Genomic DNA, 22535 nt, shown 5'->3' on the forward strand with positions numbered 1-22535 from the left:
CTACTTAATCACTGCTGGAATGACAGGGGTCAGAAAAAAAATGTTTGGCTTAAAATAAACTAGTCCAGAACTGTCTACTTGAAATTTCAAAAATTTGTAGATTCCAAGAGAAAAAAGAAAAAGCCACTAGAAATAGCTTTAGAAATAAACAATTTGCTCTCAGCATGGTCCAAAAATGCTCCAACGTCCTGAATATCGGTTCTAAGAAGCTAGACTTTCCTTCTCAACATGATTTATTGAGTCAAAGAGACATATGAACCTCTGTAGCTGGAGCCAAAAATTTGTATTTCTACGAATGTTTCGTAGTACAAGGCAGGTCTGCTGGTCCGAGTATAATTAATTTTGTAGCTGGTACAGTCCACTCCGGATAATCGCAACACCGTGGGATCAGAGAAAATGTTGCGATTAACCGAAAGTTGCAATTATCCGGAGTGGACTGTAATTCCTTTGATAAGGAAATAAACACGACAACGACGACAAGGCTGAGAGTTTTCAAAATGGTCCTACTCATAATCTAGAGAACCAATGTTGCCCCATTTGACTGTATCCAAATCTCTTAGAAGAGCATAACAGTAGTAAAGTAATAGGTAATATTGTAATATATTAGCATGTCTTTATTCGAATATATTGAATCCATTTCACTACATTATCATGACTCTCATAAAAATTTAATTAAAACGAACCATATTATCACATAGAAGTAAAAAGGTACAGTAAAGTTTAATATTAGACCATAATAGCACAATAGAAACTCATGCAATGGAAAATCAAAGGGGCTATGAGTAACTTTCAATTTTACACAAATTTTTGGAATGAAAATCAAGGGAAGTAGCTAATACCTATATTGGTTTATTATAACTGAGTTGTCTCCCTTTTACCATATTTTGAGGAATATACATTTTGCAATAGAATAGTAGCACTCATATTTAATTTCATACTTTGAATTGAATAGAGCAGCAGTTTAATGTGAGAAAAGTGTACAGTATAATATCAACAACAGGCAATTCACTTTTTAAAAATTATTTTAGCGTAATAGACAATTGAACAAAAAATGAAGTTAAGCGATTTCGGATTTTCAAGAGTTTGTAAATAACTGTATTCATAATTATTTTTTAAATTACACTGTTTTAAATTATTAACTCATTCAATTCTAGACTTTTTTACTACATTAAAAAATTGGAAAAAAATGTATTAAAAATGAGCATGTACATAGATAGTTTTATTCAACTACCATTAACATGTAATAACTAAAAACATTAGCTTTGATACTACACCTATAATTTGTCTCATAAAAATGTAATAAATAGGCATGGGGTAAAGGTAACCCGGGTAAACTACAGATATAGTCAGTGTTAGGGTTGAGTGAGTTAAAGAATAGTTTTGGGTAAACATTTTTAGATTTACCCAATTTCACTGTAACAGTGCAGATTTTTATATATAAAACTTTACACTTTTTACCTCATATGAATATGATGAATTGAATGCTTCCAATATAAATGGCATTTATCAAATACCTTTTTAATAAATATAACTTTAGTGTTGGGTTATTGGAATATGGACATTATGACTGGTTTCCTGGGCATTTTGGTCTTTTGTGGCCTGAAATGAAAAAGAAAAGAAAAGTTACTTTCGGATTTTATTTTTGTTTTGTTTTGTTTTTTTTTTTAATTTGAAGGAGGGGAGTGTAAAAAAGCTAATACCATACATTTTCCATTTTATTAACAACATTTGACGTTCGTCTTATCTGAAAGCACTTTCCTATCACATCTGGCAAAAAAGGCTGCCCAATCCCTTGAGTAAACTGAAGGGTCACAAAAAGCTTGACAGCACCTGTGTACTTTTTGCTCTACCAACAGAGCTATCGGGACATGTAAAAGAGCCTATTATAACATTTTAAAATCTTATTTCAAAACTCAAAAGAAGAAAATGAAGTTTTTTGGGGGGTTTTTCATTTCAATGTCAACAATATAGCTGTCGAACCCTTAACGGCTTCAATGTAAGAGATTGAAAGCTTAAATTGGAAATAATGTTAATTAATACATATAATTAATATCATTAAACCCTGTGTAGTTTTGGGGGAACCTGATTTTTACCTTATCTTAATAGATATAAACTTATAGGAACCCCTTATATTTGTGGTAAAAAAGTGGGCATTCAAGAAATATTAATTTCCAATCCCACGAGTCTTACTTTTTTTGTTTTAAAGTTCACCTTTAACGATATCTTGACCACACTGATGATTTCCCAAAGCTCAAATCACCAAGCCTCTATTTGGGCCAAACATTGTAGACAAACCAAAATAAAACCAAAAAAAATTTTTTTTTTAAATCCGAAATAGCTACGGTGAGGTTATTGGAGAACTATAAGAAAGGATTCTTGAAAATTTGCAGTTAAAATTTTAATCTCTTTCCCAACACAATGCTTCCAACGGTGTACTGCTGTTGGGAACTTGTACAAAGTCACACATGCAAGAGTTTTTTTAAATCCTGTTATTTTTTATATTTTATATATATATATATTATATATATATATATATATATATATATATATATATATATATATATATATATATATATATATATAATATATATATATATATATATATACCTGGCATTCCACAGAGACTGCATGTAGGTGGGTTGCGTTTCTTGGGCTGGTTTGAATTTACAGTCGATAATCTTTTCTTATTTGCCGTTTGATTCGTAGAGTAGCTTCTGTCTTGCCATGCTTGAGGTGTTGGCGCTGTTCACGGAAAAAAAAAAAATAGGCAAAGTAATTAACACAGATATAAAACCTGGATTGAAATTTTATGTAAAGGAAAAATTAGGCATGAAAACAGATCGTAAATCTTGATAGGATCAATTGCCTACTTTTTTCTAACAAGTTTTGATCGTGAGAATACAACAAAATTGTATTTTATTCACTAAAATTTTAACAAATTCCACAGTTACACTCCTATATCAAACAGTAGTCCTTCAGAGCCATTAGGCCCAAGGAGCCAAAGTTTATCCCAGTTTCAGCATCGTGAAATGGGCAATAGTATTCAAAGTATTGTCTGCCAGATCTAACAGATTCAGCTACCCATTCACTGCTGGGTGGACAGGGGGAATCAGAAAAAAATCTTGACTCCACCTCGGATCGATCTCAGTCTTTTTGTGTGTGAAGCAAGTGCTCTACCAACTGAGCTATCAGGGCCTGCCATGTCAAACAGGTTGAATATAAATTAAGAAAAAAAATTAAGGAACCTGCATTTATACCAGTAAGGATAAGACATAAAGGGAATGGAGAGGTCTCAGAATCCTGATAGTTTTCTCACCAACCTCTTTCTCAACAAGATGTCGGGTGCAATACCAGATGGGTCCTGAGTTTGGCTCCCAGACGCTTTGAAATTTTTTATTGTTTTCTTTTTAATACTTCTCTATTATCATTATTTCTTAAACAATTTGGAACCTGAAGTTAGGTCAATGTTTCAGTTATCTGTGAATTTGAAAGGTTAATGGCACTTCGAAGTTTCATACCTTTATTGGAAAAACACTCCAAAAGAATATGGAAATCATTTATATGGCATCAATGGAGATATCAATTCTATCAAGTTATGCAATACTTCTTTTGACATACGTTTTTATTTAAAGATGACAATCATCAACAAAAGTGACAGACAAAAAATGATCCATTCCCCACCTTTATTTTCATCTGCCCACTTGAAGAAATTGCAGGACTGGTCTCGTGGTTTGGAACAGCCATAGAAAGGACGACCCATGTTGGGACCATTCTTTGATACTGTTAGACTGGATAGTAAGAAGGTGGGGGGGGGAGAATAATAAGGATTAACTACATATTCATAATCAAGATAGGCAGCAATCACAAACTTTTGTGTTCCTTTTAAGATGTTTTTTATGAAAAAAAAAATTGGAGATTACCTCGTTAGCTGAGTAATGTCCTGTGTTAAAAACACAATGTCAAAGTGACCAGTTCCTTTCCATTTCAGCTTTGTTTCCATCCGATCTAAGGAGCCATATTCACCCATTTACTACTGGGACAACTGTTTATCAATTGACCAAAAAAAATCTCAACTTTGACACAGAAACAAACTCAAGTCTCATTACAATTAAGGAGTGAGTGTGTTATAACTACACCACCTTCGGTGAGAATAATGCAGATCTTCCTACTTGAAAATTTTAAAATTCGCAATTTTCAGGAGATAAAAATAGCAGTCGCCATAATTAACTTTAAAAATCTACAAGTTACCTTCACAATGATTTTAAAAATCCTTACAATGATGTAGTCTGGCATTAACGTTCATTTTCAAACAGTTTTCAAGACTTAAAGATGCTCATCAAGGTCTGGAACTGGAGCTAAAATTTCGTAATTCTACGAATTGTTCTTAACCCCCCATCCTCGACCGCTGTATAAACGTAACACACCATTCCCAACTCACTTACGCCGCAGTCGTTTAAGTGTAACACACCTTTTCCAAGTGACACGGGCATCAGTTGTAACAGACCCGACCTTGATTCAGTAAAAATTCCATTGTGTTCTTTATGAAATAAAAGCCGAAGTTTGATTGGTTGATATTATTAGTTTCAGCCAATCAGCAAACAGTTTATTTAAGCTGTTTGGGTTGAGTATGAAGCTAGTTTTTGACGTAAGAAATGACACGATCAAACCCGAGTGACGCTATATGTTAGCTACGTCATTCAAACTTGCTAGGCAAGTGCTGGGAACCGGTCGTTATTTCCGGTTGACCCCAATGCGGTACTAGAGTTAATACTAATACCCGGCAGATCTGATAATGTTTTATGATTTTAAAACAGAATAAATCTTACAGATAGCAACAAACCTTTTGGCAGGCAATCCACAATTACAGGCCACTTGGTCATCTGTCATAGACGTGTTGTTGAAAGGATTACTGCCTAACGCTGTCCTAGACTGGGGTGTGGGGAATCGAATGTTACCAGATGGTGTAGGAAATGAGGGTGGCCTGCGATCAAAAGTAAAAATAAAATTCAGAAAAGTGAGTGGAGTGATAATAGCAAGAAATGAAGTGAGTGGGAAAGTGCCGGAACACAACAGAGAATAAAAATTTTGCGGCAGCGATGGGAGCTCGAACTCACGACCTTACTGGTACGACAACTGGCAGCATTTATAAAAATAAAATGTATCTCTCCAATCTGCATTCCACAAAAAAGAGCTTCAGTCCTGCCTATTTGAAAATTTAAAAATTCGTAATTTTTAGGAGATCAAAATTGTAGTCGCTATAGTTAACTTTAAGAATCAACATTTTTCCCTCACAAGGAACAGACAACACTTAAAAATCCTTAGTCTGGCATCAACTCTCATTTTCAGTAACTTTTCATGACTTAGAGATGCTCATAAAGTCCAGAAATCGGAGCCAAAACTATTATAGTGAATGACATAATCAGTCAGATGATGAAAAGGTTTGAACTAAGATAATGCCAAGTTTAGTTAGCAGGTCAATTTTTATCAAAAATGATTTCTTGTCATAAATGATTAAATCAACCCTTTTTGTACATCTTCAAGAAATATCAAAGCTTAAAATCACTTCTAAATACCTTTTACAACTAGTCAAGTTGATAAAGTATGAAATTTGAGAAAAGGATACCTTTCAGAAAATGAAAAAAAAAACAAGAAAATCCAAAATTTTCACCTTCCGACTGATTATGTCATGCACTGACACAATTTTGTAATTCATTGTCCGTAATAGTAGGCAGGCAAGTCTGGTGCTTGTGGTATGTTTAAAATATAATAAATGGACAGGGAGGCATAGTTTAAACTTATGAATACTGAAAGAAAAATTTATATGAACTGCAGTGCCAAAAGAATAAATTTATATATCATCTAAAGAAAAACAACAGTCGCCTCTGCTGGGAATCGTACTACAGACCTCTTGCTTCCATCCAATCTCAATGCACATTGTATCATAATTCATTTGATAACAAATCTCAAAATGTCAATTCCTGAGTTGTTTTCTTTTTCTTTTCTTAAAAAAACAGGTTTATCATTCAATTGGTAACACTTACCCAGTCCCTTGACTTGTGTCATTTTCATCTGCCCACAAAAAGAAGTTACAGCTGCTTTCGCCTTGACCAAAGCACTTGTAAAACTGCCGACCTAAATAATAATTATTTTTATTATAAAAAATAAAATAAAAGATAATAATAATAATAATAATAATAATAATAATAATAATAATAATAATAATAATAATAATAATAATAATAATAAATAATATGTGATGATGATGATGATGATTATAATAATATTAATAATATTATTATTATTATTATTATTATTATTATTATTATTATTATTATTATTATTATTATTATTATTATTATTATAATTATTATTATTATTATAACGATACATTTCAAAAAGACATCTGTGACGATAAAATAAAGAAAGACAATGATGATGATGATGATGAAAACTAAACTCAGAAGGTGACAAACATAAAGATTTTTACCTGTATTGGGTCCCTCTTTCTTGACGGTGAGTAGAATAGCATCTCTGCCACAGTTGCACACAATGGCCTGATCAGAATCCCCACCACCACCACCACCCCCGCCACTACCCATCGTATTCCTCTGGTTTGAAAAACTAGTATTTCTATGACTTGAACCGAAGTTTGTGACTGTCATTCTGTTACTATTTAAAGCACCACTGTTTTGATTCTGATTATTTCTACTACCACTACCATTTCCAATGTTTATACCACCTGACCCACCAACTGTTTTATTATAACTACTGCTACTGCTGTTACCGCTGCTGTTATTGAAGTTAGTGTTGGATGATGATGATGATGACTGACTGCCAAAAAAAGATGAAATTGCAGTCTGAGTAAAACCGGCATTATTGCTATTATTGTTACTATTACGGCTACTATTTCCTGACATGCTGTTAAAACTTGCTGATCGCCCACTTTGAAATCCACTGTCATTGCGAGACGACGACGAAGATGATAATGATGAGTAAGGTTGGTGATTCCGATTCTGGTGATTGTGTTCTGGTCCAGGAGTGAAAGAAGGAGTGGGGGTAGGGGTGTTGGAGGATGGAGGGGTGGATCTCATGGATGATGAGGAGGGATTGGATGAGGACCAGCTGTGAAAAGAGTTGGAGTTTGAGGTTGGAGTGGATCCGTTCCTTGGCCTGCCTGAGTTGATGTTTCCTCTTGTAACACCTGTAAATACATTAATATAAATGCATATTTATTTACAGTCACGTTTCTCCAAGCCAAACATGGAGATTCCCAGCATTTTGTCTGGATTACAGAGACATCCGGATAGAGGAATCAGTCCCTAAAAGTTACAAATAAAGAGAGAGAAAAATCAGTCCCCTGGCAACCTGTCTGGATAATGGAAACATCTAGATTGTCGAGTCCCGGATAAGAGAGATGTGATTATATATATCTATACAATGTTTTTGAAAGTCCCTACAGCTCAGTGATAGAGCTTTCAACTCAAGTATCTATCCCTTGTGCAGTCCAGATTATTTTAAGATCCGCCTCTTCACTAAGGAGTAGTGATGGGTAGTTGGTTCTTTAAGATTTGTTGAAAGTATTTTGAGATAGACTAGTGGCTATCCAAATACTGGCAAGCCATTTCCTTTTTCCTGTAAATGCTACAAAATCTGGGATAAATTCCGGCTACACCTTTTAGGGACTTTTCTTCTTATATGGTGAATTTCCATTATCTAAAAAATAATCAATCCCTTTAACTATGTTTCATTTATTTCCACCCCTAAATTTTCACTTAAAACAGTAAATATTACAAACGTATTAGGCACCCTCTTTGCCCTAGCACACTTACAACATTCATCAGTGCTTATGTATAAATACTTATTCACAGTTAAATGGACTGATTTAAATAAAATGCCTTGGCCAAAGGCACAATGCATAAGGCCAGAGTATTGTAATTACTATCATCAATTTTATGTCCGACTGTGTCCACTGCTATTTAATAAGGCCAGATTATTGTAATTATCATCATCTATTTTGTGTCCTACCGTGTCCACCACTATTTAACAAGACACTGTATTTTTCAGGCCCACATACCTTGACTTCCAGAACCAGCTCTGTTGTGACCCCTGGTACTATTGTTGTTGTTGTTGTTGATGCTGTTGCTTCGATTGTGATTAGGTTGTGATGAGTTTCTTGGTGCTGCTGCAGGAGTGACTTCACTATAAGGAATGAAGGTGTTACTCGCTGCATGGAAAACAAAAACAAAGATAAACTGTTATATTTTTAAGGGTTTTATGGCGCTTGCAACAGATTTAGGTAATATCAGCACCAGCAAAAAAGGACCCATAAAAAGGAGGAAAATGGGATGTCCAAAAATCAAGATTTAAAATTAAAAGAACCCAAGGCAAAGTCAGATAAATGGCAGTAAATCAAACAGGGAACAGATGTAGATTCCAAGAGCTCACTGTCAGTGTTTGAGATCACCTTAAAATTTCATCCAGACGCAAGCACAGGGTCCCACTGTGAGAAATACACTCAAATGATTAATTTTTTAAAAATCCTCACTAAGACTTTTTAAAATCCAAAGATGTTTTCATTTTACCTTGAGGTAGTCTTGCAATGTTACGGATACCCAAAGTCTCATTCAGCATTTCATCACAACCTCCTATACACCCTACAAAACTGGAAAGAGATAAAAAGAGTTGTGAGTCATGAGGTAAAAGTAATAGAAGTAGATAGGTATAAATATTACATCTACAACAACAAAACAACTTGAGATTTTATAGAGCGCAATATCCACTAAACCTATTCAATGCTCTTTACAAAGGGTCCCTGTCTTCAATAAAATGGTAAAAAATAGGTGTGTAAGAAGCTGTTCTCAAAGTTTTACAGACAGCAAAAATTAGAATAGAAATTTGGACACTGTCTTTTTTATATTTGAAGTTAGCTATATACATCAAAGAGACACAATGATGCAAAATTTGGGGAATTTTTTGACAAAAAATGAATAATTAAAATAACAATGTCTTTAGATTAGGCCTACTTCCTTTTATACACCAGCATTGTCCTAACCAAGTAAAAATAAGGTATTAGTATGAACTTACTCTGTAGGAATGGAGGGTGGAACTCTACCAGGCTTGAACTTGAATCGCAATTTCATCACCTGTCTTGGATTACACTAGTAAAATGGATAAAAAGATTTGCAATCTTATTTTTTTTTTTAAAAGACTGATATTTAGGATTGATACAATGAACATGAGTGCATGTATTTCAGGAGCTGAACTTTAGCTTATTGAGCAGAAACCTAATCTTTATCTTTAAATAACTGTAAAATGTAAATTTGCCATCAAATAAAATACCTAAATGAAGATATTTATTTTACTCGTAATTTGGAGCATGAGGTAAAACTCAGAGAAAATTCCGTTTTGAGATGCTGGGTCTCATTTATGCGTGAAAGGATTAAAGTTCCTTCATCGAAAAAGTAAATTAATATTATTTTGTGCAGCTTTGTGGGCTTGTGATATGACACTTGTCTTGTACCAATAGATACACGGTTTGAGCCCTGCGCTGAGCAGTGCATAGTTGATTCCTTGGAAAAGGCTCTTTACACATATTGTCTCACCGTACTCCTGTGTAAAATGAATACCTGGCCGTTAAAAACTGTCAAATTTAACCAACCCTACCCTCTTTCCAAGCTAGATTCAATGTTACCCTTTACCTGACTTCATGTTTTACTGCTATAAAAGGAAGGCAAACTCACATCTGTCTTATTCCCTTTTTGGTGAAAATGGATTTGGGAAAAATTACAATTTGCGAGAAATTTGTTTCACCAATAAAATATAATAAGGAGTAGATCTTGAGATTATTGTTTTTAATATGACAAAAATATAGCATATTTCCATGCATTCCCCATGCTCAATGCACTTCACAATTCTTTATTTATTCTCCCGACAGGCACCATGGAACCAAATTTCCATTTCATACGGTAAAGGTTGACTGTTAGGCATTCCTATAATATTGGCATTCATATGACATCTCTTCCTGTCTATAGCCGAACACCCACTCACTCCTAACTCAAGCAATGTATGCCAAAAGTCATATCACCCAAAAATACAACACCAGGGAAAGAGTTTTGCCTCCAGTCTGATCACTGACTAGGCTCAACATCACTTGCTTTTGTTACAAGATGAGATGCTGTACTGCCAATTTTTACGGCACTTGCAACACATTTAGGTAATTTCAACGCCAGTAAAAAGGAAGAAAATGACATCGTGAAATAATACTAGAATTATAAGTAAAGGTAGCCAAGCAAAAGTAAGGCAAAGAAGACTGGTTCAAACAACATGTCCATGCCGTACAAAAGGGGTAGAAATGTCAATTCTGTACTTACAATTTGACAAAACTCCTCTGATGCTTTGACGTCTAACACAGAGTCAGGAAACCAGTGACTTGCCTTACAGTCCGGGTAACCAGAGCAACCAACATAAAATCTAGGTAGATAAAATAATAACCGAACATTTTATAACTGATAGAATACTATATAACAATTGAAAATCAAGGGATTTTGTTTTGTTCTTGTTTTTTAATTCTTTGTTTGTTTGTTTTTGTTTGTTTTTTTTTTGCATGATCATGGAGCTTTTAATGCATAAACGATACTTTTCTGTCATTTTAGCACTCATAAAAAAAATAATAAGATCGCTTATGACTAAGAATAAAGAAATAATATAGCTGTTGAGTTAAGATGCATTTTAAAGCACCCAAGGCAAACGATATGACAATGGAACTAATTGATAAAGTATTCATATCGATTGATATCCATTAAACTAGCTCAAAAGACTTTACAAGAGGTCTAAAGCTAATAGCAATTCTTAACAGTAGGCAGATAATGATGTTACTAGCCAGCTTTCCAATCACTGCTGAGTGGACAGGGGGGTCAGGAAAAAAAAATCCAAGACTTCACCTGGGATCGATCTTGGTCGTGTGTGAGGTGAGCATTGGCAGAGCACTAGCCTCAAAGGAAAAGGACCAGTGCAGTCAAGATTTTTTCCATCCCTCCTGTACTCCCACCCGTGATTGGTAACTAGTTGTATTTTAGTATTGTGTAATGATAAGTAATACAATATTTGGTTTTCTTTGTCATAAAAAATGTTAATACATATCAATGTGAGTTCTGGTGGAAAGTACCTTGCAATAATCTTTGCGACACACTAGCATCCTCTGAAAACAGTAGCAAGCGATTTTTACCATCCATTTATCGCTTTAGAAACTAGGATAAACTTTGGATCCACGGCCTGAAGGACTGATTTTTAAACATATATTTTTTAATTAATATTTTCACCAAAAGAAATTCCACTTTCAAATATAGGTGGCCCTACATTGTAATAGTAAAATATAAAACAGGATATTGAATACAAAAAAGAAAAAAAATGAATTGATAATAAAAGCTGTTAACTATTGAATCTGAAGTACAAATGTTAGGGCCATACTTTTTCCCATCCTTGGTTGTTCGTAGAGTCATTGGTTTGTCACACTTTGGGCACTTCATCACCACTGAAGACGTTGTTTGGGTCACAGGAACTGTAAAAGGAAAAATAAAAACAAAAACAAATTACTATTATTTGCTAATAAGACCTAAACCAACAGAGACACTTAGTGAGTTGTTATCATAAAGGCAATCCTGTCACAGGCATCAAATAGAGAACTGGAAAATTCAATTCTTATTAAATCTGAATTAAAAATAAGATGATGACAACCTTCAAAATAACAGTTTCAAATTCATCATAAAATAAATACTGTAAGCACATGTATTACGTACATGCTTCTAAGGCGTTGGATGGCAATAACCATACATGAGTAATGAATATAGAAACAACCTATTAAAAAGATTAACGGTTTTAAATAAATCATGGGTAAGCCCATTTTTCCCTTAAGGTCTAAGTTTGATATCGCACATCAGACTATATGGGACCCATAGGGAGGTTAGGAAAAAAAGTCATTGGACGTGAAGATTATTTTTAAGGGTTTTGTTTTTTTGTTCTCATATTTTTTGGGGGGTATTTTTTTTTTTCAATATCAAGATTTAATATCAGAGAAGTAAAAATATAGTTGAGTATGGTAACATAATTATATATATATAAAATATATATATTAATATAATATATATATATAATATATATATATATATATATATATATATATATATATATATATATTGTATTAAATAGTATATTTTAAAAGTAGTTACTTGGTATTCGAAATTGTGAGTCTTTGTCCCAAATACGGTGACAGGTCGCTAATTTTTCTGAAACCAGAGTCAATTGTGTTGACATAATAGTCTATTTACTGAAAAGATAGTCAATTGATAGGAACAAACAGCTGAAAAAAGAAATCATTGTAATATCAATGATGATGACAACAACAACAACAACAACAACAACAAACACCCGCCAACAACCACACACCACACCACCACACACACACCAACAAAAAAAAACAACAATAATAATAATAATAAATAATAAAATAATAAATAAATAAATAAAATACAATCAATAGGTCGAGATCTTTTACTTGTGGGCAGACGTGCTAAAATTTCTCTACCATCTGTGTGGATTTTAACTGTGTATTATTCTTTTGTTTTTTTGTTATTGGCTGAGAAGGTTATGAGCAAAAATTCCATGTTTGGTATTTTTTCCTTTTCGAAGCTGTTATATTCATTTTGTTTATTACTTTTACAGTCCACAACTTCTAGCAGCTTTGTATCTTTAACAGAATACATGCTGTTACAAGACTATCCTTCTGGAAATATATTCAAAATTCTCTTCATACATTTTGTATTTAAAATATTTTTCGCCTTTTCTCATAAAACAACTTTGATTCCATGTAACCAAGACTATCAAAGACAAAACATCAAAATATCTACCCAACCTGTTGTGTTGCTTTGATAAAGACCTCCTTGTACTTGGCAATCTGAGCTTGTAATACCTCTGTTGAATATATATAAAAATTTTACAAGTATTAATAGACCAAGTATTCACAATTTTTTTTACAAAAAGTATGAAAATCTATCATAGGATGTATCTATTAAAAGTCATAAAATGAATTCACATAAAATTAAAGATTCCATAACTTCAAATTTGACAAACTATATAGAACATAAGGTAATATATAATTTTCTTTAAATTCTCATGTAAACATGTTTTGTAAAGCTCCATTGAACATATTCAGTGGAGATTGGTGCTCTATAGATTTTATTTAACTTTCTTTTTAAACTTCAAGAATACAAGTCAATTGTTAAGCATACTTCCATACCTGAATTCAAATAACACAATTACTATCTTCCGTCATTTGCTAACACTGGGTACTACATTACGCCTGTGTCATGTGTGACGATGTACACATAAACTGGATATTAAAAAATCTATTTTTTGAGTGAATATTGTTCAAAGTATGCTGTTAATGATAATTTCTTTTTAAATGGTACCCAAAAAAATAGACTGACCATCTTTGGCTTTCCGTCCCTCACAAATTCTGAAACAGGAAATTTTATTGAAAATTAAATACAAAATATGTCATTTATATAAAGCCTAAAACAAAATATAAAATACTGATATGTATGTACCACTTTTTATTACAAAGAAAACAAAATATTGTATGGCATATCATGAAGTAATATTTAAAATATAAAATACTATGTATAAAATACATAAAGTAAAATACAAATTATAATAATATAAATGACATTTAAAATACAATTTTAAAAAAAATAATGTTAGGCTATTACCTAAAATACAATTCAAATATCATTTATGCAATGCAATCAAAATCTAAATAGTAAATAAAAATTTAAGTAGAAAATTATAGCCTATGACAACTTCGAAAGTACATGCAAAACCTAAATAACCAACATCTTTATACTGACAGTTCAAGACCTGTTCAGCTATTTAAAAATCACCATTTCTAAACTTATTGAATGTGTCATAGAAAACAAGAGAGTTCAAACAATTTTGTTCAATGATGCCACTTTGTTCAATTTCATCTTTTGCGTATCTTGTTTAATGATTCCATTTTTGCTTCTTGTGGATTTACAAATAAGCCATACAAAAATTACTTGTGTTTATCCACGTTAACACCATAATTTTTCACAATACATTTTTATCTATTTCATGATAATGAGTACCTGTACATGTCAAAAATAGGATGAGACATGCAGCCTTTTAGATGCTAGTACTATTTTCAAAGCAATACAATGCTGCTTGAACCTAGAGTCCTTAAAATTAAAACATCCATCTGTGACAGGACGAGGAAAATGTGTGCAAAAATGTCTGTCATAAAGACATACCATCAAGGTGTCTAATCAACAGTTTGAACTCTCAGGCTTGGTTTAGGTCATAATAAGAGTTCCAAGACTATACATGTACACCACAGCTGCACATTGATTCATCAAAAAATCTTCATTCTATTGTTTGTCAAATCAAATCTGAATTGGTTGAGCTTTTACTTACAGTTTTAGATCCGCCTCCAGCTCAGCCCTGAGATGTGGCTTGGACATTTCAAACCCCATGTTGTCATAACCTAAACATATAGGATTGTAATGGGATATTTTTTAATTTTTTTTTTTGGTATGTGTGTGTGTTTGTGTGTTTGTATGTGTGCAAGCTCATGCGTATAATGTAATCTTGATATATTCCAACTTTATCAATTGTATGTGTAGATATTTTATATTGCTCATGCGTATAATGTAATCTTTGAATATATTACACTTTTTATCAAATTATATGTGTAGATATTGTATATTTTAAATGCCTTATTACTTACTGCAAAAAGCACTATATAAATCTTATGAAAGAGTGATAATGGAGAGGCTTCGGATGGGAACAATACAGACAATGGACGCTTCAGGTACAAACCGTTCGTCAGCACAACAATAGACAAATAAACGTTGAAAACAAATAAAATTAAATGGAACAGTGCCAAACAAAGCAGGAAGAAAATTACAAGAAAAATACCATGCCAAAAAATCGACTGTTGAGGCAGGCTGATTTTTGGGTGGTATTTTTTCTTGTATTTTCCCTTGCTTTGTCTGACACATGTTCCATAACACTTTTTCAGACTTCTATCTAGGACTCATGCCTGCTCCCTAATTTGTCCCTTTGAAATTTTATAACAGCCAAATGGTAATATTTCACAAAAATAAAAATTCTTTCTTCCTAATTGCTCTCTAACACTCTGATTAATCCTCTCAAAGACATGGCTTTTTTCTACATCATGTTTTTGACAAATCATTGAAGGCATGCCATTTATTTAGGAATAAGCAGACACTCATCCTCTTTTAATGGTCAATCTCACCTTCCACGAGTCCCATCCCTAACTGTCCTGGTACAAATCTTCCATCTCCTTGAAGTCCTATGTACATGCGGGCCTTGACCGTCTCAATGTGTTCAGCATGGGTGGCATCTGTGCCTGAAAAATAAAATCCATTTTTTCTAAATTAAAGTAAGAGCAATTAAAAGCCAAGGTTTCACCTAGCTTAACTCAATCGATCCTAGAGAATTCTGCTTCTTTTCAAAATTGGAAAAAAAAATATATTTAAAATGAGCATGTACATAGATAGTTTTATTCAACTACCATTAACATGTAAAAACTAAAAACTTTAGCTTTGATACTACGTGTATAATTTGTCTCAGAAAAATGTAATAAATGGGCATGGTTTAAAAAGTAACCCAGGTAAACTACGGACATAGTCGGTGTTAGGGTTGAGTGAGTTAATGTACTTCATAATACTTTCATTATACCCCACAGCAGGATAATTAGCCAGTAGATTTTACTATTGATGGTAATATTGTGCAATTTGTCAGTTAAGCACTAACTGCCATTGTTCATATCCGGCCTACTATCCGAGGGGTGTGGTTATCTTCCCTTTGTGTCTATTAGAATTATATAATAATAATAATATAATAATAATAATAATAATAATAATAATAATAATAATAATAATAATAATAATAATAATAATAATAATAATAATAATAATAATAATAATAATAATAATAATAATAATAATAATCTTTATTGTCCAAATTGGCAATATTCTTGACATCTCATTATGCATATAGAATGTATGTGTCGTATGTGTCCCATTTCCTTGCTGAATGTCATATTATTCGGGCTGTTTTGTTTGTTTGTTTGTTGCTTTAGGTCTCTTCCAACACAATTGAGGTTATATGAGAGACCGCTGAAACAAAAAAACAAGCAATCTAACAAAAATAGTACAAAAGTAAATCAAAATCATAACCTAAAGATATCATAAGCTAAATTATAAATAACCAAGAACAAACAGGCAGAAGATTTACAGAAAAAAAAATATCCCCTGTCAAAAATACAATCACAAACCAAAGAAGCAGGATAGGCTAGTAAAGAGAAGAAGAAACGACATCACTATCGGATCGTACACCCATGTTATTCGGGCTGACACATTCCATTTTCGGCAATTCATTCAATGATAAGCATCAAATAGTCAACTTTGTTTTTTTTCCAACATTTTATAAAAAGTAACCTGTATCTAGTGCAAGCTGTTGCCAGAACTCATTCATACCTCAGTCAAATCTGTGAGCAAAGAGCTTTGCTGAAGAACACAATGCTAGTGCTAAAGTTTACTAACATTGTCACTCATCTAATAGCTAACCACACTCATGCCTCTTAATTATTTCAATTTAAACAAATCAAGACACAGAACCACTTGAGCAATGATACAACATCTAAATAGAGAAAATAAAAAACAAGATAATTCAAAGTAAGAGATCAAGCAGCTTTGACTATGTTAAATCATGTCATATTAAATTGGTGAGACCTGTTCATCTCTCCCTCTCTCTGACGAGCAAAAACACCAGAGCTGTTACGTCAACCACATTCTATCTATAAATTTTCCTACCTATTCCATGTTTGTCCATGAGTGCAATGAGATCTGCTTCAGTCAACAAAGGAGGAGGACTTGTCTCCCCATCAACCATCTGGAATGGAGATTAAAAAAGATGGAAATAAAATATTGAAAAATAAAGTCAAAATCATCAATAGCTGCTTTTTTTAAATTGTTGATATTGATAATGAGCGTACAGCATACATAATTTCTTTTAAAAGATTCATTCATTAAAAATCAAAGTGAAATTCATCAATAACTGCCTTAAAAAATTGTTAATGATGATAATGTGCATATAGCATACATAATTATCAAAACAATTCAAGGTCCATGACACCCCCCCCCCAAGAAAAAATAACTTCGCATTGTATCAAAAAATTGGAATAATCAACGAAAACTTAAGTTAAAATATAATTGAAAAGGGAGTTAAAACATACCTCAATGTTATCTGGCTCAAATGTATTCCCTTTAGCATACAACGGAATTTCCTGGTGATGAAAGAATAGAGTTGTGCGCATTACCATAAAATCAGAAATAGTCTAAGTTTGAGGGGGAATAAAATAAAGAAATTCAATAATGTTCAGTACTTTACAAAAGCTGCCCTGAAACCTATAAAGCTATTAAGTTAGTAGCTTTATGCGGCTACGTGGTCTTATGGTTTGACACTCCCTTTCGGACCAAAAGGTCCTGGGTTCAAGCCTCACTCGACACATAATTGAGTCCTTGGAAAAGACTCTTTACTCACATTCTCCCAACATACTCAGGTGTAAAATGAGTACCTGACCATTGGTAGCGTTGTCTCTGACCATAAACCTTTCAGTACAAAAGGTAAAATTTACAAAGCACAATACAAAATAATATAAACACTTACTTTAGCATTCCATTTTTCATAAGGATAAACGTCCAGATAATTCCTTGCTATTATCATCAAACCAGATGTAGAAAACTGGAAAGTGGAATAAATGTGAATATGGATTAGTCCTCCAAGAGTGAAATTGGAACAAAGACTACAGTTTAGATTTAGACTGTAAAAGGCAAAATCCATATACACCTGCCCCTTCAATTTGTCATTGTACATCAGAGTAGACGAATTACAAAAATAAATATAATCATTTTTAAAAATGAACATTTCAACAGATTAAACATGCTCAAAGCACTTCACAATGTTACATTTATTCACTCAGTAGGCCATATAGAACCATATTTCTATTCCATACAGTATAAGTCACCTGTTAGGCATTCTTTTATGTACTTGTACTCTTACAATATCCATCACTGACCATAGCCAGGTACTCATTCACACTGAGTCAAATGGGGGTAATGTGTGCAAAGTACCTTACCCAAGGACACAAAATCAGACCAGAATTTTCCAAAATCACTATCACCCATCTGGTCACTGGCCAAGCTTAACATTTCTTGATTTTTATGACAAGACACCTTACAGCTAGATCACCAAGCCTCACAAAAAAATCAAATCAAAAGACAAAATTAATAGAATCAAAATTGTGAGTTATTTGCAATATAAGAAACTAGATTCATTTCCATCAACAATGGAATTTCATTACACAAAAATTTAGATTGTCGTATATTCTGAGCTGATACTAAATTGAAGCCATGGATTGAATATTTCTGGAGGATAACTGTCATTATCAATGTTGGACTGGAAATAAGCCTAGAGTAAATTGACCGTCTGGGGGGTTCTGATAGCTCAGTTGGCAGAGCACTCACTCCACATGCAAAGGAACTGAGATCAAATCAAAGTGACGTTGAAATTTATTTCTGACTCCCCAGTGCATCCAGCAGTGATTGTGTAACTGGGTCTGTTATATCTGGCAGAAAGTACTTTACAATAGACTAGTCTTATCCAAGGGGTAGCAAACAATTGCTATTGTCCGTTTCATGCTATAGAAACTGGGATAAGCTCCATCTTATCCAAAGGGTAGCAAGCAATTGCTGTTGTCCGTTTCATGCTATAGAAACCAGGTTAAACTCTGGTTCCACGGGCCTAATGGCTCTGAGGGCTATATTTTTTAAAATCTTGACATGATACCAAATTGAGGCAATGGGTTGAATATTTCCAGAGGAAAACTGTCATTATCAATGCTGAACAGGAAATAAGCCTAATGTAAACTGACCATCTCCCCTCCCAGGTTGATTTCCACAGTGGTCTCATGGCCTTGGGCATCGGATGACACACAGGCCAGAAAATGGCGGACTACAAACTCATACAGCTTCCACTCATTGCCCTGGCGACAAAAAACAAAACAAAAAAAGAATTAGTCTAACATTGTTTTCAAACAGTAACGAATAATGATAAAATTGTGCATTGTAATAGAACATAGGAAAGAGATTTTTTAAAATTTAAATATAGAACATTTAATGGGCAATCCTTTCTCAGTGGACAAAAATCAAATCATTAATGCTATTTCTTTAATAGTCTGGTATGTTGATTCTCACCAAAGAGTCTGCATATGATAAAAAGAGAGGACACGAAGACATCCTTCTGTAAAACAGTTAAGAATTTAACAATTTGAAAATAAACGCATGTGGTACAAAATTTAATAAACAATAAATACACACACAAATAATTAAATGAATAACTAGAACATACAAAAGTCAAAAGTAAAATAAATAAGAAAAGAAGAAAAGAAATATGGTAAGAGTTTTAATTTTAAAAATTATTAAAAATTATTATTTAATCAAAACAGCAGAATTAAAAAGTGAATAAAGGGGTGGGGAGAACAATGGATGTAAGAAATTTGAAAGATATGGTGAAAAATTACATTTTTCTCCTAATTTTTCACAATATGGATCAACACCATCTTTAATCTTTCTAATCTTTCTTTTGACCAGCTCACCTGTAAGCTGTTGGTGAATTTGAGGGGGTGAATGGGGGGATGAGCTTGATCTGTTTTGGTTCCATTTCTAGGATTTGGCCCTCTGTCCAAAACACCTTGGGCAAACTCTTGGAATGGAGTCAAGGAGAGAATGGAATTCAATGATTTGATTTCAACATAAATATCATCAGCATTTTCGCCAACATCATTAATATTATCGTCAATAATAATCGAAGGCTACTTTTCTAAAACTTGTTAAGTCCATTTTTCAACTTTTTGAGATTTTCCATCCATGAGATAAATTGAAATATAAATTTTATTTTGAGCACTAATCAACACAAAAATGTCCCTAGATTTGTGTGAATTTGAAGTTTAAATGGGATAAAATGATGGACTGGATGAGAAATTCTATGAGAAATAATCATCAATATCACAAAATGGGGAACAAACGGAGTTAGGGAGTTTTGGAAAACCACTCTTCAATTATTTCTCTTCCTTTTTAAGGAGGGAGTCCAGACATGCCAAATTGAAAACTTCAAATTTAGTAATTTTTATGTCAATTTTTAGTAATTTGACAAGGAAATTTGTAATTTCTGAAATTGTGTACGAACAACCACAATATTATTATTATTACCATTATTATGAAGTATTACTAAGAATTAAAAATTCGTAATTTCCATAAAATTTAGTATTTGGCCATGAAATTTATCTAAAATTCGTAAAATTACGAAAAATTCGTAAGATTCGGCATGTATGGGAGTCTCATTAGTTTAACTTGGAGAGCATTTAAATCACAAACAAACCGATCAGTTTTGAATCCAAATGGGGTTGGAAGGTTTTCTGAACTCTATTTTCACCCAGAAAAGATTAGCTAACTAGATCTCATATCAGATCAAAAATAAAGTAATTTTGTAACAGACTAGCAATCAATTAATAGGGTATTCAGTAAATGTTACTATTCAATTCACTCTCCAGGAATGGGGGAAAATATCTGGCTCCTGAGGAAACTCGCTGGGTTTTTTATTTGTATTTATTTATATTCTGAGTTTATCGCCTGTCTGTATCTAAATCGGGTTTTTATTTTATAGTTCTTCACAGCCATTAGGCACAGGGAGTCGGGATTTTTATCTCAGTTTCTATAGTGTGAAAAGGACAATCGCAATTATTTGTTATCCCTCATACCGCTCAACAACCATTTAAGCAAAATTACAAAAGACACATCCCCTTCCTGCCCTCTATGTCAACACCCCAATGAAACAGTAACACACCACTTGCTTGAATGTCAACCTCTTGAAGACCTGAGATGCACATTCCTCCCACCAAATCCAAGCATCAGCAGTAACACACTTTATAGTCACCTGGAACAACTACAAATGACATCTAACTTCTACGTCATGGCACAAGACCATAGGGCTAGAGCTCAGGTGGTCGCTGGTTCGGATAAGTAAGTAAGTAAGTATCTCAGTTTCTATAGTGTGAAAAGAACAATAGCAATTATTTGTTATCCCTCATATCGCAACATACTTTACACCAGATTCAACACTCAAAAATCACCAAAATCACTGTTGGTGACAAAGGGATCAGAAAAAAAGCTAAACCACCCAGAATCGATCTGTCACTTTGTGCCTGAAGCGAATGCTTTACCAACTGAGCTATCAGGCCCCCCAAAGACGTTAGATGCTGTCAAGAAATAGTACCAAGATAAGGTGGAATGGAACCAAAATTTTAAAATGAAAAGTCCTTCTTACCTCCCCATTCATTGCTTTCAGTTTGTTCCCGCACCAAGTTTGACAGATCCAGCTCCTTTGGGAAAATGTTTGTCTCTGTACGAGGATAACTGATAAATCCCTTTGTGTAAAGCTTCTCTGCTATCTGCATGGCCTCTTTGGCGTTGATTTTCAATTTACGGGAGGCCAGTTTTTCCAATTCCTGTAAAGGAATATGTGATAAATTGAGGAAAATGGTACTCATGGAAGATAGTCATCATCAACATTGTCATTATAAGTAATGAGATCTTCAAGATGATGATGATCATCATAACTATCGTCATCACCAATATCATCATAAACATAATCACCATAATAATCATCATCCTCAACAATATCATCATAATCATCATCATCACCACTTCTCATTCATAATTATCAACATCACCACTTATCATCATCATCATCATCATCATCATCATCATCACACCGTATCATTATCATCATCATCACCATTAAAATCATTATCATCATCATCATCATCATCATCATCATCATCATCATCATCATCATCATCATCATCATTATCACCATCATCAAATTCAAAAATATAACCAAAAAAAAAAAACTAAAAACCATCTAACAGTCAAAATCAAACAGCCTCACTCACCACAGTGTCCAGGGCAACAGGCCTCCATTTACTTTTGTTTTTGCTTCTCACATCCGTGACTTCAGCCACAGGATTCTAAAAATAAAATGAAATGAATTAAGTATCAAAACAAACGTATATAAACTTTAAAGCATCAAACAGAACCATAATAATATCACATTGCTTATATGAACAGTTTGTTGGGTTTTTTTTTGTTTTGAGAAGGCAATCCTATAATTTTTCAAAAGTCATATTTGTCAACTCATCTCAAAACAGTTTTATATCGTGGTAAACCTGATACTTAAAATTAAATTTCAAACTTTAGAGTTGAATAAAAGATTCAATAAATATTTTTTAAGCCTTGAACTATAAAAAATATGGTGATTTAACATTTTAAATTATATTTATATTTTTAAAATAAAAATATTTATCCAAATTTGTCTTATTT

At 33.1% G+C, this 22535-nt stretch overlaps 1 protein-coding gene across 1 annotated transcript in view; it reads right to left on the bottom strand.

The window, feature by feature from the left end:
- Positions 1-646: 646 nt before the first annotated feature.
- The window catches only part of LOC144972326 (DNA topoisomerase 3-alpha-like), a 33148-nt gene continuing 11259 nt past the window's right edge, over positions 647-22535 (bottom strand). Inside the window, exons 11-33 of the mRNA XM_078913419.1 lie at positions 22109-22183; positions 21481-21661; positions 19754-19860; positions 19031-19141; positions 17767-17841; positions 17333-17383; positions 16911-16989; positions 15329-15442; positions 14485-14554; positions 13482-13510; positions 12903-12966; positions 12248-12281; positions 11467-11561; positions 10371-10470; positions 9085-9158; positions 8583-8662; positions 8075-8224; positions 6488-7201; positions 6042-6132; positions 4841-4981; positions 3682-3788; positions 2608-2742; positions 647-1599 (exon numbers count right to left, since the gene is read on the bottom strand). Coding sequence (XP_078769545.1) covers positions 1562-1599; positions 2608-2742; positions 3682-3788; positions 4841-4981; positions 6042-6132; positions 6488-7201; positions 8075-8224; positions 8583-8662; positions 9085-9158; positions 10371-10470; positions 11467-11561; positions 12248-12281; positions 12903-12966; positions 13482-13510; positions 14485-14554; positions 15329-15442; positions 16911-16989; positions 17333-17383; positions 17767-17841; positions 19031-19141; positions 19754-19860; positions 21481-21661; positions 22109-22183 — 2715 coding nt within the window. The 3' untranslated portion in view covers positions 647-1561. The remainder of the gene's footprint in view (positions 1600-2607; positions 2743-3681; positions 3789-4840; positions 4982-6041; positions 6133-6487; positions 7202-8074; positions 8225-8582; positions 8663-9084; positions 9159-10370; positions 10471-11466; positions 11562-12247; positions 12282-12902; positions 12967-13481; positions 13511-14484; positions 14555-15328; positions 15443-16910; positions 16990-17332; positions 17384-17766; positions 17842-19030; positions 19142-19753; positions 19861-21480; positions 21662-22108; positions 22184-22535) is intronic.

The sequence above is a fragment of the Berghia stephanieae genome, chromosome 5 (assembly GCF_034508935.2).
Source record: "Berghia stephanieae isolate SIO BIC M18660-M18661 chromosome 5, UCSD_Bste_1.3, whole genome shotgun sequence".
NCBI classification, from domain to species: Eukaryota; Metazoa; Mollusca; class Gastropoda; order Nudibranchia; family Aeolidiidae; genus Berghia; species Berghia stephanieae.